The following is a 14,904-nucleotide window of genomic DNA, read 5'->3' on the forward strand; positions in this document are numbered from 1 at the left end:
CATGGCAGTCCAGTGATTAGGACTCCACGCTTTCACTGAGGCCCAGGTTCAACCCCTGGTTGGGAAACTAAGATCCTGTAGGCCGAGTGGCACAGCCAAAAAAAGAAAAAAAAGAGTTCACATTTTTCAGTTTCTAAAACTATACTACTAAAATTTGATATAGCCGAAGTTAAAAAAAAACTCTATTTTACCCTTAAAATTACCTTACTACAATAAACACAAAGCTTCCTCTAAGCATTCCACTTAAATACAACCTCTTCCTGCCCCATATTCCATTTTCTATTTTTCTCCACGTGCCTACCCCTATCTAACATACTATATACTTCATTTATTTTGTTTATTGTCTGTTTTTCTCCACTCAAATGCAAGCTCTATGAGGGCAGAAATTTCAATAGTTTTCTTCCCAGCCATAGTCTCAGAATCCTAGAACAGGGACTTCCCTAGCGGTCCAGCGGTTAAGATTCAGTGCTCCCACTGCAGGGGGCATGGGTTCGATCCCTGGTCAAGGCACTAAGATCCCACATGCCTCGTAGTGTGGCAATTAATAAATAAATAAATATCTTTTGAATAAGTGAGCAATAAAAAAGCCACTCCAGAGAAGAAAAATTAACTGTAAAATTTATAGTGTTTATGCATAAATGAATTCCTAAAAAAGAGTGATCAAATCACTGTTGAGCTTTTTCTCTTTAGATCTAAACCTACACTTAAAGCATTATGGATTAGCTAGTGTAATGGTTACACAACTCTGTGAATATACCAAAATCCACTGAATTGTACCCCTTTAAAAGGTACAATGGTATGTAAATTATCTCAGTAAAGCTATTATTAAAAAAGTATTTTGAGTGTTCACTCTTCGAAGAAAATATAGTGAATTACTATTCATTTTCATTACAATGAAAGTTTATATATTTTAAAAGAAAACTGACTAAAAAACACGACTACCGACATACAATGAAGCTAATGACAAGCAAAATCATAAAACTGTAAGAGTTAAAGTAGCGAAGTATCAGTTTAAAGCCCATTACACCTCAAGCATGGTCCAAGGACCACCAGCAACAGCACCTCTAAAAGCTTATGAGAAATGCAGAATCTTGGTCCCCATCCCAGACCTACTGAATCTGACTCTGTTTTTGTACAAAGATCCCCAAATGGGACTTCCTTGGTGGCACAGTGGTTAAGAATCCGCCTGCCAATGCAGGGGACATGGGTTCAAGCCCTGGTCTGGGAAGATCCCACATGCCGCAGAGCAAAGAAGCCCGTGCGCCACAACTACTGAGCCTGCACTCTAGAGCCCGCGAGCCACAACTACTGAGCCCACGTGCCACAACTACTGAAGCCCGTGCGCCTAGAGCCCGTGCTCCGCAACAAGAGAAGCCACCACAATGGGAAGCCCGCACACTGCAACAAAGAGTAGCCCATGCTCGCCACAACTAGAGAAAGCCCACACACAGCAATGAAGACCCAAAGCAGCCAAAAAATAAATTAATAAAAAAAAAAAACTCATTTAAAAAAAAAAAGATCCCCAAGTGACTCAGAGTTATAAAGTTTGAAAAGCACTGATTTAAATGACTGAGAAAAATGTTAACCAGTTATTCACAATTTATAAAACTGAGATCTCATGGTGTTCATGTAGCCACTTGATAATTCCACACTTCATTTTAAAGCTTAAGGCTAAGGCTTCTAAATTTTTGCTTCCCTTGAATTGCATAAATACTATAAGTCCACAGAGTCATGCAGATATCATCTCCTGTCATGACTACTTCTTTTAAAACCTAAGCAAAACCTTAAAAACACACTGCCATATCTTAATGAAGGCAAGCAGTTGACACTGTTGAAAACAAAAAGACTTACTAGCTGCTGTTGCAACTGGCTGAGCAATATTAGCCGGTGGCTTCAGTTTCATGAGTTCGTTCAGACTATTATTTTTTAGTAGGTCCTTCAGTTGAACCTGGTCTTTTGAAGGTGCAGAGGTCATGGCATTTCGTGCTGCTGGTGCTGAGACTGAAGGACGTGTGTTTGCAGTAGTCTGAATGAACTTTGTTAAAGTGATGGTTTGCCTATTCGTGGTTACAGGTGGTGTTTTAGTCATTACAATTGTAGATCCCAAAGTCGGAAGCTGATTTATTTGATTCAGCACAAATGTTGTAGTAGATGGAGGCTGCTGCTAGAAAAGAAAACCATATAACCTGTGAAAAATTCTTTATTCTCTAATGCAACCCATATCCACAAGTACAACAGGCCATTTAAAACTCTAAAACTGACTTATTAAGAATCTTACGCAACCATTGGCACTTCGGTTCTAATAAATATCATTAGATATAAACTACCTAGTTAAAATACACCATTTGAGAAAAAGAAGGTATAATAGTAGTGTTGGGGGCAGCAAGCATAAAATGAGAGTATCCTAAGCAAGCTGTGTTGTATAGTCACCCTACATAACACAAGGACTAGGAACATAATTTCTAATCCCAGCACTGCCCCCAACTAATCAGATAACCTTAGGCAAATCACTTTACCTCTGGAGGCCCGGGGTCTCTGAGGACCATTTTCCATTTCTAACATTCTATGATTCCTGTCCAATGCTTTGTCTGCTATCATACAGACTATACTAACGTTTAACTTAATAAGATAAGACCACCAAGCAGAGTTTTAAATTCCTATGCCCCCATGAATGATCCACCCAGGTAAATTACAAATATCAGTGATAATGCGGATGCTTCCTTTGAGCCTAAGGCAAAGCTACATAGCATTTTATTTTTATAGTTGGAGGGTGGGAGTTAGGAGTTGGACAAAAATGAACAAAAAAAGTCAAGATTTGAGGATAACAAATGTCTGTGACTTCAACCAACTAAAGTAAAACAGATTTTTTTTTTTTTTTTTTTTTTTGCAGTACGCGGCCCTCTCACTGTTGTGGCCTCTCCCGTTGCGGAGCACAGGCTCCGGACGCGCAGGCTCAGCGGCCATGGCTCACAGGCCCAGCCGCTCCGCGGCACGTGGGATCTTCCCGGACCGGGGCACGAACCCGCGTCCCCTGCATCAGCAGGTGGACTCCCAACCACCGTGCCACCAGGGAAGCCCCAACAGATATTTTTATAAATTTAAGTCTATTTCTACTTCTTTCCCCCTTCAAGTTATTTGTTAATGACTTCTCTAACAAGAATCTTCTACATTACTATTAATTTTAAATGTAACTCTCAACAATAATTTATCAAAAGTTATCAAATTTTAACCAGTCCAATACTTTTATACCACTAGAGCTTAAATTAATAATTGCTATGCGTAGGGAGTTTCCTGTGGCCTACTGGTTAGGATTCAGGGCTTTCACTGCCATGGCCCAGGTTCAATCCCCGGTTGGGGAACTAAGATCCCACAAGACGTGCAGCCCAGCCTACAGTAACAACAACAACGAAAACTGCTATGTTTAAAACAAGGTCAGTGGAACTCTACATTTAAAGCACAGTAACAATCACATAAAAATTATATATACCAATGGACAAAAGCTGAAATAAACAAGTAAAAATGAAAAGTGTAGTGGGTTAACGTGTAGTTCACCTTTACTTCATGAATTTTCTATCACTTGCAATAAATAACCTAAAAAAATGGGGGTTTCTTTCCCCTTAATCTTTTGATCAACATAACTACCAGAAGAGTGAAAGAAACATTTTATAAAGTAGGAGGTGAGAGTAGATAGAATACTGGGAAAGAAGCAGCAAAAAGCAGAACTAGTGAAATAAAACTATTTCATATTAAAGGTTATTTTCTTACTACAACCCTAAACTATTTTCATAGTAATGCCAAATCTAAATAATTCTTACCCTAACATTTAATAGTGCTGGAGTAGGTAGCGTCTCTGGTTCTTGTTTAACAGGAACTGCTGCTTCAGTCTCCAAACCTAGTTCTAATGCACTAAGTGGCACTGACTGGAGAGAAAACAACATCAGAGAAAGAAATAAAGAATGACGGCAGTGAATTCTGTTTCAAGAACAAGAGATGTATTTATATTATTAAAATAAAAAAATTTTTCAAGCTTTGCATTCAAATGGAATGTAAAATCACTGATACCAGGTATAAAGTAACAATCTTTGCAAGCATAACATCTTCACTAAACTACGCTAACACCAGAATCTTATTTTTGCTTTCAGAGAATGTGTATAGTGAAACCTCAGAAAAATATTCCTATAAAGTACAAAGACAAATATTGAGATTAGTGATCCTCCCACAGTAACTCTAAGCAATTCATCTCTTACGTTATATATCAAAGCAGAAAATGTCTTGATTTTCACTGCCAAGTATTTTCCACTTTGTGAATAAAGACTAATAATCAACATAAAAGTAATATTCACATGCATATTTAAAATTAACGCTTAACAATACCTATTTCTATAATAGAAAGTAAAATTAAGAAAAAACTCACTTCTTACAGAGGCTTTGGAAAACACTTACCTGTTGTACGGGAGGGGTAGGTGTTGGAGTTGCAAGCCCCGCATCTCCACCATCAATATCAAAGAGGTCATTCGGACTAATTCCACTCTCGCTCAAAGCAGCAAGCAGTAAATCTTGCCCTGGCTCCACCATCTTTAGAACAAAATATTAAATATTAACATTAAAAACTTAAAATGACAATTAACTCTCTTCTAAACATAAACCAACATTTTCTACCGGATCCGTTCATTCAATATTTATGAAGAACCTGCTACACAGCAGGCAAAAAAAGGATGAAAGAGCAATAGTCTCTGATCCCAAGAAATTCACATTAAGATGGAAAGGACAGAAAAGTATGCAAATCACAGAAAGAGTATACGTTACAAAATGCTGTGGGAACAGAGAAGGAAATGCTGAATTCACCTGGGGAGAGAGATTACAAAGATGACAATGGAGCCAAGTCTCAGGTAAGAAATTGCCAGGTAGACAAGGATCTTCTGGATAGTGCATTCAAACTTATGGGGGCACGAATGATGCTGGCACTCTAAGAAAGATGGCTAGAGTAGTTCAACATGGGTACGGAAGCTCAGAACAGAAATACGAGGTTCACAAAGGTGATGGCAAGAGACGAAGAAGTTTTCGCCCACAGCTCTGAACACCATGCTAAAGAGCTCATTTAATCCTGTGAGAATCAGGGGTCACCAAAGGGTTTTCAGATAGAGGACTGCAAGACATAGTCAGATTTGTGACTTAGAAAAATTACTCCACAGCAGTATGGAAGCAAACTGAGAATGGGTAGAGTAAGACCAAGGCAGGGAGACATCTTAGGAAAATGCTACAGCAGATCAGGAAAAAGATGATGTGCTATAACAGTGAGATGTAAAGAGAAAGAAGGGGGAATGGATTCTAAGATATTTAAGGAGAATCCATAAGACTAAGTTTAAATAAAAGCTCAAAATGGAAGGGAGAACATGAAACACACACAAAAAAGCATGAGTTGATGGATAATTAGAGTTAAGCCAAGAGAAAATGAAAAAGGTTGAGCCCAAGAGACCTAAAGGTGAGATATATGGAGTTTAGGGGGAAAATGCCTAATTCGAGCAGGCAAATACACTTTCAGCTGGGGTTTTCCAACTGTACTCATAGGAGCCAAATCAAAGTATTCTACCACTAAGATGGATTTTTATCCATTTTGTAGGGAAAAAGAAGTTTAACAGAGCTTTCTTAATTTTAACTTTTCTCATTAATTTATCTGAAATAACCAATTTATATACACAAACATAATTATGAGAAATGTGAGTACTTGTTTTTATCAAAGAACTAACTTCACATTACATAAATAAACTAATTTTCAGCTAGTCCATTTATTCTCAGACTGTGCAATGAAATTAAATGTTTCGTTATGTCCTACAAAAAAAAAGTTGTTAGCCAAGAATACCATGACCACGACTTCCCAACATACAAGAACCACTGTTTTAGATCAAAGCAGGACATTTCATAGAGAAATTCTCTACTAGGTAGGTCTACGTCGCTTGTACATCATTTACAAAGATGTGATTTACAAAGATAGTGCTGGAGTAGGTAGCGTCTCTGGTTCTTGTTTAACAGGAACTGCTGCTTCAGTCATCCAGACATCCAGATATCCAGAAATGAAACGAAGGGCAGACCTACTGTTTAAAGGATGAGAGGAAGGATAGCCCAAAGGAGATTTCCCCAAAATTTTTAGAGAAAAGAAGTCTAAGGAAGAAAGCATTTTGAGCAGATAGGAGGAAGGGAAGGGAACTGACAGTGACTAAGTATCTTTTACAAGCCTGGCACAGTGTCAGGCTCTTCATGTCCATCACTAGTCCATGACAACCCTGAGCAAGATAAGTATTATAATTCTAGAAATGAAACTGAGGCTCAAAAAGCTTAAATTACCTGCCCAAGGTCACACCCAGATCTAGACTGTTCAAATTCCCAAAGCCCATGCATTCTCTTTCCAATGAGTAGATCAAGAAGTCAATATTGGTAACCTGTGAAGTTTCAATACTTAACTTCGGAATAAAAGCCTGTCTGACATTAAAACTGGAAAGGGGAGAATTAGTATTAAACAACAAGATGGAAATATGAAAGAACCGGATGACAGAGGAGACAAGGAGAAATGTCAAAATATGGATTTAATATAAAATTGATCCATTTGGGGGCTTCCCTGGTGGCACAGTGGTTAAGAATCCACCTGCCAATGCAGGGGACACGGGTTCGAGCCCTGGTCCAGGAATATCCCACATGCCGCAGAGCAGCTAAGCCCGTGCGCTACAACTACTGAGTCTGCACTCTAGAGTCTGCGAGCCAAAACTACTGAGCCCACGTTCCACAACTACTGAAGCCCGCGTGCCTAAAGCCCATGCTCCGCAACAAGAGAAGCCACTGCAATGAGAAGCCCGCGCACCACAACGAAAAGTAGCCCCCGCTCGCCACAACTAGAGAAAAGCCTGCACACAGCAACGAAGACCCAACACGGCCAAAAAGAAATAAATAAAATAAATAAATTTATTTTAAAAAAAAGTTGATCCATTTTTCTAATACATAGTTGACCACACTTTACAAACTACTATCCTAGTACATAGTACAAATATGTACCAAAAGAGCAAACCAATGCTTTAGAATATTTTCAGGGCTTCCCTGGTGGTGCAGTGGTTGAGAGTCCGCCTGCCGATGCAGGGGACAGGGGTTCCTGCCCCAGTCCAGGAAGATCCCACATGCCGCGGAGCAGCTGGGCCCGTGAGCCACAGCCGCTGAGCCTGTGCGTCCGGAACCTGTGCTCCGCAACGGGAGAGGCCACAACAGTGAGAGGCCCGCGTACCGCAAAAAAAAAAAAAAAAAAAAAAAAAAAAAAATTCAATCTATAAAATACTTCATTAGGACCAATGACCTATGGGAATACAGGGTCTTAGCCCACTTGCTATGGCTTATTTTGACCTAGATTAATAATTCCTGAGACTATCAAAATGTCATCTTTTTTAAAGTAAATATTGGAAATAATTATTTACATTTGAAACAAAAGCACATTCTTTTAAACCAATGATTCCTAAACTACAGACCACAGAAAGCTTGGAGGCCGAGGGATCCATTAATCCATGTGTTACTGAATTCACGAGAGCTTTCTGAAATATATTTTCTGAACAATTAGCATTATAAGTACAAAAATATCATGGAAGAGAGTTATTTGGGGAGTAAACCTGTTGGAGTCCATAAGAAATGATGGCAACAGTTATAAGTAACATTATCAGTGACCTACTCAAAATGCACAGGAATCACAATTTGAGACCCTCTGATCTGAGCAGTGACCTAGTACTGACAATGCCTATAAGAGACATTGTCTTTTACGAGCTATTAATGAAAGAGATTTTAATTTTATATACATCTTATACACAAACAAAATCAAGGGATCCTTTCTCTCAAGCCAATTGGGCACAAATTCCCTATTTGCACTTTTTTTGCATGAGAAGTGGAGAGGGGATAAAGAGGACACATCTATGCCATTCTCTAACTCCATTAAGGAAAATCCTTAATATTTAATCATATTCCTATTCTGAAACTATCAATATTACAGACTCACAGAATTTCAGTGCTCAAGCTGACAGAGCCCCTAAAAGGTTATATTATGCAACCTTCCCCACATTTTACAAACAAGTAAGATTTATTCCTGAGAGGGAAAAAAACATTTTCACTTTGAACCCACTAAGTATAATGTAAACACAAACACTGTTAGGTGAAAAAGAACTGCTAACTACTAAACACAGAGTGATTCTACCTCAAACAACGGACAAGAAAAAGGTTCCATTTTTATCATAAATACATTTGAAAATATCACGTATTCAAAAATAGGACTCCTATGAAAGCGTCTATGATAAATAAGGACTAATGACACAGTAGTAGACAGAAACTAAGAGACATCCTTGGCAGGAAGAGAATCCTGAGAAACAACAGCCAATCAGAAGAATGAAAGGATACAGTTCCCACTGAGAACACCAACACTGAAACCTATCAACAAGGACAAGGTTCCTCTTGTTGAGACCGAAGCAGATCTTTATAGCTCTGGGCAGATACAAGAGATGTACCTGCAGCAGCAACAGCAGTACACTACAGAGGCTGAGGAGACTATGAAGTCAAGGGGAAAACCTGGTTTCAAATACTGACTACACCATCTGCTAAGTAGTGTAACACAGTTAAGTAATAACTTGTGACTCAGTTTCCTCATCTTCAAATGGGAATAAAAATAGAACCTACTTTACAGGATTGCTGTGTTGAGTAAATATTACACTACCTGGAATAAATATTAGCTACTATTAACCATTATATTGATAAACATTACTATAATGTTCAAAAAATGTTTTCCTTCAAATTGTTGATATAACACTTTATATCTAGAATACAAACTACCTGTTGGCAATTTATTCACTAATTAACTTCCACATTAGTTCTATAAAATACTAGCACCCTTTTTACTCAAGTGTCATACATCCAATATATCTAATCAATTAGCATATCTAGAGGAAACTGGTAGACATATTTAAATGTGCACATATAATATCATTTTAGAAATATCTTTGCCGGACATCCCTGGTGGTGCAGTGGTTAAGAATCCCCCTGCCAATGCAGGGGACACAGGTTAGAGCCCTGGTCCGGGAAGACCCCACATGCTGTGGAGCAACTAAGCCTGTGCACCACAACTACTGAGCCGGCGCACCACAACTACTCAGCCTGCGTGCCACAACTACTGAAGCCCACGCACCCCAGAGCTCCGAAACAAGAGAAGCTACCGCAATGAGAACCCCGTGCACCGAAACCAAGAGTAACCTCCACCAGCCACAACTAGAGAAAGCCCTCACGCAGCAACAAAGACCCAACGCAGCCAAAAATAAAATAAATTTAAATTTATTAAAAAAAGAAAGAAAGAAATATCTTTGCCTGAAAAGGATTTTTCTCTTTACTTAATAGTGCTAAACATGTCTAATTTTTGACCCAACTCTGTTTTTATGTAGCCTGGATGTCGATGACTGGCACTCAGCTTAAGAATTTGAAGGATAATGATCCACTTAGAATTTAGCTGGTTAAGTCCATCAACAAGTATTCATTAAGTGTCTACTGAGTGCTGGTTCCTTAAGAGTATCAGGAGGAAGGGAAGGTAGGTATGAAGAAGTTTGCTAAAAAGGATTTTCTTTACCTAAAAGGATATAATCTGTATTTTTTAACACCTACTTCCCCAAGCAGCGATTGCTCAGTAAAGGGCCCCTCCCCTCACTCTCATTGCAAAACCTATAGGAAGAATGGAATCACAAAGGAATGTGCAGATTATATACAAGTTTCAAAAATGCTTTGAAAAAGAAACCCAAGAAAGATTTGGGTGGGGGGCACTACTTTCTCCATCACACCATCAAAAGCAGATGGCTAGTCTTCTCGACATTCACTATATGGTTGGAATTCTTTAACTCTCAAAATAATCCATGAGTAAAAACTATCCCTTATTCCCTTGTCAGAGATGAGAAACAGGCTTAGAGAGATGAACTGTAACAAGGTAACAACAAAGCAAGCTTGTAGCAGAATTACAAACCTAGGAGGGCTGATACCTGCGCCCTGCACCCTGCCCGCCCATCCCAAGATTCTGTGCTACTAACGCCATACCAGTATTTTTCAAACTGCTGGTCACAACAATGCTGTCAAATGATTTAAGTATGTCATGACCAGTATTTTTAAGTATTTCAAATATAGAATATTCAAATATTTTAAATACAGACAGAATTAATGCAGCACACGCAGAGAGTGTAAACATTTCACAAAACTGAGTTCTATGCGTGCATTATGTACTAGGTCACAACGTAAAACACATTTCTTACTGCGGAATGCAGTAAAAAAGGTTTGAAAATCACTGCTCTGTGCTATATACTGTCTCCCAAGAGGTAAATAAGCAAGTTAATTTGACGGGTTTTATACCATATTTTTTTTCATAAAAGAGAGTTCCTGCTCTTCAAGAGCCTATCCTTTCCATCTACAGAAAATTTCAGTGGTATCACAAGGTTGTCCTTACTTAGTAAAGCTCAACCACATCAAAGTGGATCTGTCAATTAGCATTAAAAAAGACAACTGCAAAAACTTAAGGATTACATCATCTTGGTTATTAATTGTCTATTTAATGGAAAACAATTCCTCTCGGAAAGTATCTTTACACCAATTTTTGGCAGGCAAAGCACAAACCCACAGAGCCTCACGAAAAGTCAGGTATCTTGCTAAGAGCAGACCTCAGACCTGTGTGCTGTCTTCCTTCACAGGCAAGGCGGCAAGTCTCAAATCAAAGCTCAATTCAGAGACTAAGAAATGCCAATATGTTATCTGTACCTAAAGTCTTTGAGGCGAAAAAAGACTTTAAAAAAACATGAAAAGAATCTCCATACTGCACGTTTTTAAATAGTAATCTCAGCAAAACCCTTAAAACATGTAAAACTGACACATAAGAGCATTCAATGGATGGATGAATGAATGGATGGATGAATGGATGATGAATTTACGATCTGTAAGCCACTCACTAAGCCTCCCTTTTTAACATTTACCCAGCAACTAAAATAAAATTTATTTAAAATTCTGGAGGATTGTATGGAACAAAATTAGATCTGGGAATAAAGTTATATTGGGAGATAAAAAGCAGAATCCAGAGGAAAAGAGTAAAGATGTCTTCTCTGGTAAGGTAAACTTTGGAAACAACTTCTTTAAACATGAAAATAAAATGTTCCCTTGCTTGCAAAACTAATGTCCCACTCAAGGCAGCAGCAGCAAATTCTACATTTTATCCTAGAAATTCTGTACAAACTATCTTTTGTGCAGTGATGAAGGCTTTCCCCACTGCTTATGAAAAGCAGTTCTGATTGCGGTAAATAACTGGGAAAAAATGGAATCCCTCCGCACTGTTATCTGGTTTAACTGTTTCCAACTGTTCTGAGGAACCGCGCTAGAGCAACTAGGGGTTTGACAGCTTTCTGGACCCTCCTGCCGACACTTTAGAAACCCTATTCCGTCTCTAATTCTGGCTGCCTAGAGAATATGACACATTTAACTCAACATAAACTGCTAATAATCAACTTTTAAAGGTCAAAGGGGACCCAGTTTTTAACCTTCTTCTCATCAACACGTGTTTAGTACAAACTTCCGGGTGCGGTTACAACTGGCTGGGCAATTCAATGGCTAAAAACGTTGCTTTATTTGACTCTCATTTTCTCGCCCGTTCTTTTCCCACGTTTCTCAACCAGCGACTCCCCAAAACAAAAGCCTCCCACAGTAAACGGAGCACGCACATAAAAAGAGCTTCTCTGTGCGAGGATCAAGTTAGTGGTCCGCAAACATTAACCAAACAGAAACACAAAGCCGGGGTGGAAAGGGGAGGAGCTGGATGCCAGGGTCAGGAAAGAAACAATCACAAGGGTTCAGGCACATCCAAACCTCCTCAGCGGTTAAACCGACCCCAAACCACTTCTGGGAAACCACCAGCATACACTGGTTTGGGGAACTTTAGATGCTCGTTACGCCAAACACTCTCAAAGTAAGCCAATTCCCAACCGCCTTTCCCCTCCACACAGATGCTTACTTAGGGTCCAGGAGGCGAGCGAGCGAGCTCGAGGCAAAATTAACCTAATCACCGGGTGAGGCGTGAAGGTGGCCCCACGTGCCCCACGTACCGTCCCCATCGCCCCGACAGCGAGGTAATCCGCAAACTGCAGGTGCGGGGGTTCAGATCTTGGGCGACCCTGTCGCCTCCCGCACTCGCCCTGAACCGGAACAATCGTCCGGCAGGAGGACTTCTGAAGGATTACGGAGCTCACTTTCCTGAGAGGCCGGGACCTCGCAGCCCCCGGGTCGAGCCGCGGAAGCAAGGGGGGGTACGGCCCAGTCGGAGCCGGAACCGGCGTCCGCAGACGCTGCCTCCTCGCCCAAACGGGGTGCCTCCGGCCCGGGACAGCGGGGCCCCCGGGGCCCGAGAGCCCCACGCGCGGCGACCGCAGGGCCCGGCGCTGACGGGCAGAGGAAGCGAGCGCGGCGGGGCCACCGCCGGGACCGTGCCCCCGAGGGCCCCCAGGGCGTGCAGCTGAGGGGGCTGCGAGGGGCGAGGGAGGCCCCAAGCCGGGGTGAGGTGGCGGCCCCCCCCAGCCCGGCCCCGCACGGCCCCCTGAGGAGGGTGGGAGTGGGAGGCTGTCCGGGAGGGGGAGTGTAGAGATAGAAAAGGGCTAAGGAGAGGACTTACTTTCCCCGCGGGATCCGACGCCGGAACAGCTTCTCCGGGTAGCGAGAGCTTGAAGAACCAGAGGCGACTGGAGCGGAGGCGGCGGCGGTGGCGGCGGCAGCAGCGGCGTCCGGCTCTGCCTACCTCCCCGCCGCCATCTTGACGCCCCTCCCCCTCAGCCCCCCCGCCCCGCCCCGCCGGGAGGGGGTGGGGCAACGGATGAGGCGCCGCGCGCACGGCCCACGTGACTTCCTCCCTCCCCCACCCCACTCCCCAGCGCCCCTCTCCGCCCCGCCTCCCTCCTAGGTGAAGGAGGATGATTTCCCCCCCCCATCTTGACCGCCCCTGCCTTCGCCGCTAAGCACGGACTCCGTCGCTCCTGCCGACCCGGTATCAGTGGTTGGATCCAAGGGAATTCCGGAACCCAAACCGTCCATTACCGCGGCTCCGGGGTGGGCGAGGGGTGAGGGGGCCGGGTTTCCGAGGAAGGGGGAGGGGGGAAGACGAAGGCCGCCTAGGAGAGTCACGTGTCTACTGCTTCCGCCGGCGCTCGAAAGATCTCGCGAGAGTTCCGTTCCCCCTCCCTTTCTCCCTCGCGGGCTGTCGGGAAGAAGGTCCGTGATCTGGGTTGCCACCAGGAGGTCAACCGGTGGGCCGGGCGCATGCGTCCCACACCTGCTTTCAAAGTCAGGCTAGGAGGGGCCCGAAGCTGTTTTCAAAACCTTTTCGATGTGTGGCTCTGGGCCGGGAAGTTACCTAGTGGCGTCTCTGTCACTTTGAAAAGCTCGTTACCTTAGTTAATTCTAGAAAAAAATATTCGCCTACTCATTGCTTGCTCAAAGCACTTTATTCAATGTGAAACCGCAAGTAACTCGGAGCCCCTCGGCTGGTCCACTGCCATGTACAGATCCTAAGGAGTGAGAGCGTAATCAGCCCCACTTCTTTTTTATTCACACACACCCGGTAACCTGAACAAACTATTGCTCTCAATTAATGATTGCTGCAGATCTGTCGCTACTACCTCTCACTTCCTTATTTTCATATTCTCCATTATGATCATTATTATTGCTACTACTACTAAGTGACCTGACACAGAATAAACAAATTAACTTCTTGGTAACCCTTTTGTAAAGTCATTCTGAGAATGCTCTTTGAATCCCTTGCTTAGGTAATGGGCACGCCTGGGTGATTCTTGCCCCCTACCGGCCGCGCTTCGCACTCGCCTTGAGCTCAAAGCAAACCTACTGGTTTGGTTAACTTGGAGGTTAAGGTGTGAGCTCTTCAAGAGACAGTGTGGGGCTGGGGGAGAGGAAAAAAAATGTAGTCACGGCAAGAATAATTATGACTCTTCCAATATTCTGTTTATATACATGAATATGTATTATGTATGTATACATGTAAACAAACATTTTAAATTGCAAATTTGCTAATCACTGTACCTCCATTTCGTTTAATCCATACACACACAAACCTACAAAGGTAAAAAAAATAAAAATAGTTCCATAAGAACAAGGCCTTGGGGACTTCCCTGGAGATCCAGTGGTTAAGACTCTGCGCTTCCACTGCAGGGGCACAGGTTCAATTCCTGGTTGGGGAACTAAGACCCCGCATGCTGCTTGGCGTGGCCAAAAAAAAGAACCATGGGAGACCAAGGCCTTCATCTGTCTTGTTCACTACTTTCCCCTAGCCTAGTTTATGGTCTAGTGTAGATGACAGCAAACAAGCAATTGTCACATTATAAAAAGAGAAAGAATACAGCAAAAAAACTAAGACATTGTATTGATAGTTAATAAATGCATCAGTGTCTTTGGAGCTTGGTTGGAGCAATTCAGTTTCCAAGTGGCCCCCAAACTCTAGTTGTACACCGGGACTAGATGAGTCCTAGATTCTGAAGACAGAGGTCTAACCTAGGAACTCCCACCTTTTGAGGTACTTTCTGAGCATCTAAGCCAGATCCTTGCTGCCATCTCTGCATAATCTCTTTACCTTGAACCAAAGTAAAAGGGGTTTCAGGGGATATTTATAATATAACTGCACATATGCACATGAATGTTATGCACAAGGTCATTCACTGCAGCAGCATTTGTAGAAGGAAAAGATGGGAAACAACTTTAATGTCTTTGAAGAAAAGACTAATTAACTAAACTATGGTACTTTCCTACAGTGAAACAGTTGTTCAAAAGGATGAAGCACTTCTGGGACTTCCCCAGTGGCGCAGTGGGTAAGAATCC

At 42.1% G+C, this 14,904-nt stretch overlaps 1 protein-coding gene across 1 annotated transcript in view; it reads right to left on the reverse strand.

Moving 5' to 3' along the window:
- Window positions 1-12,834, reverse strand: part of SBNO1 (strawberry notch homolog 1) — a 54,979-nt gene extending 42,145 nt beyond the window's left edge. Inside the window, exons 1-4 of the mRNA XM_079943060.1 lie at window positions 12,695-12,834; window positions 4,444-4,575; window positions 3,816-3,920; window positions 1,852-2,164 (exon numbers count right to left, since the gene is read on the reverse strand). Coding sequence (XP_079799186.1) covers window positions 1,852-2,164; window positions 3,816-3,920; window positions 4,444-4,575 — 550 coding nt within the window. The 5' untranslated portion in view covers window positions 12,695-12,834. The remainder of the gene's footprint in view (window positions 1-1,851; window positions 2,165-3,815; window positions 3,921-4,443; window positions 4,576-12,694) is intronic.
- Window positions 12,835-14,904: the final 2,070 nt, after the last annotated feature.

Source organism: Stenella coeruleoalba (genome assembly GCF_951394435.1).
Source record: "Stenella coeruleoalba genome assembly, chromosome: 14".
Lineage (NCBI taxonomy): Eukaryota > Metazoa > Chordata > Mammalia > Artiodactyla > Delphinidae > Stenella > Stenella coeruleoalba.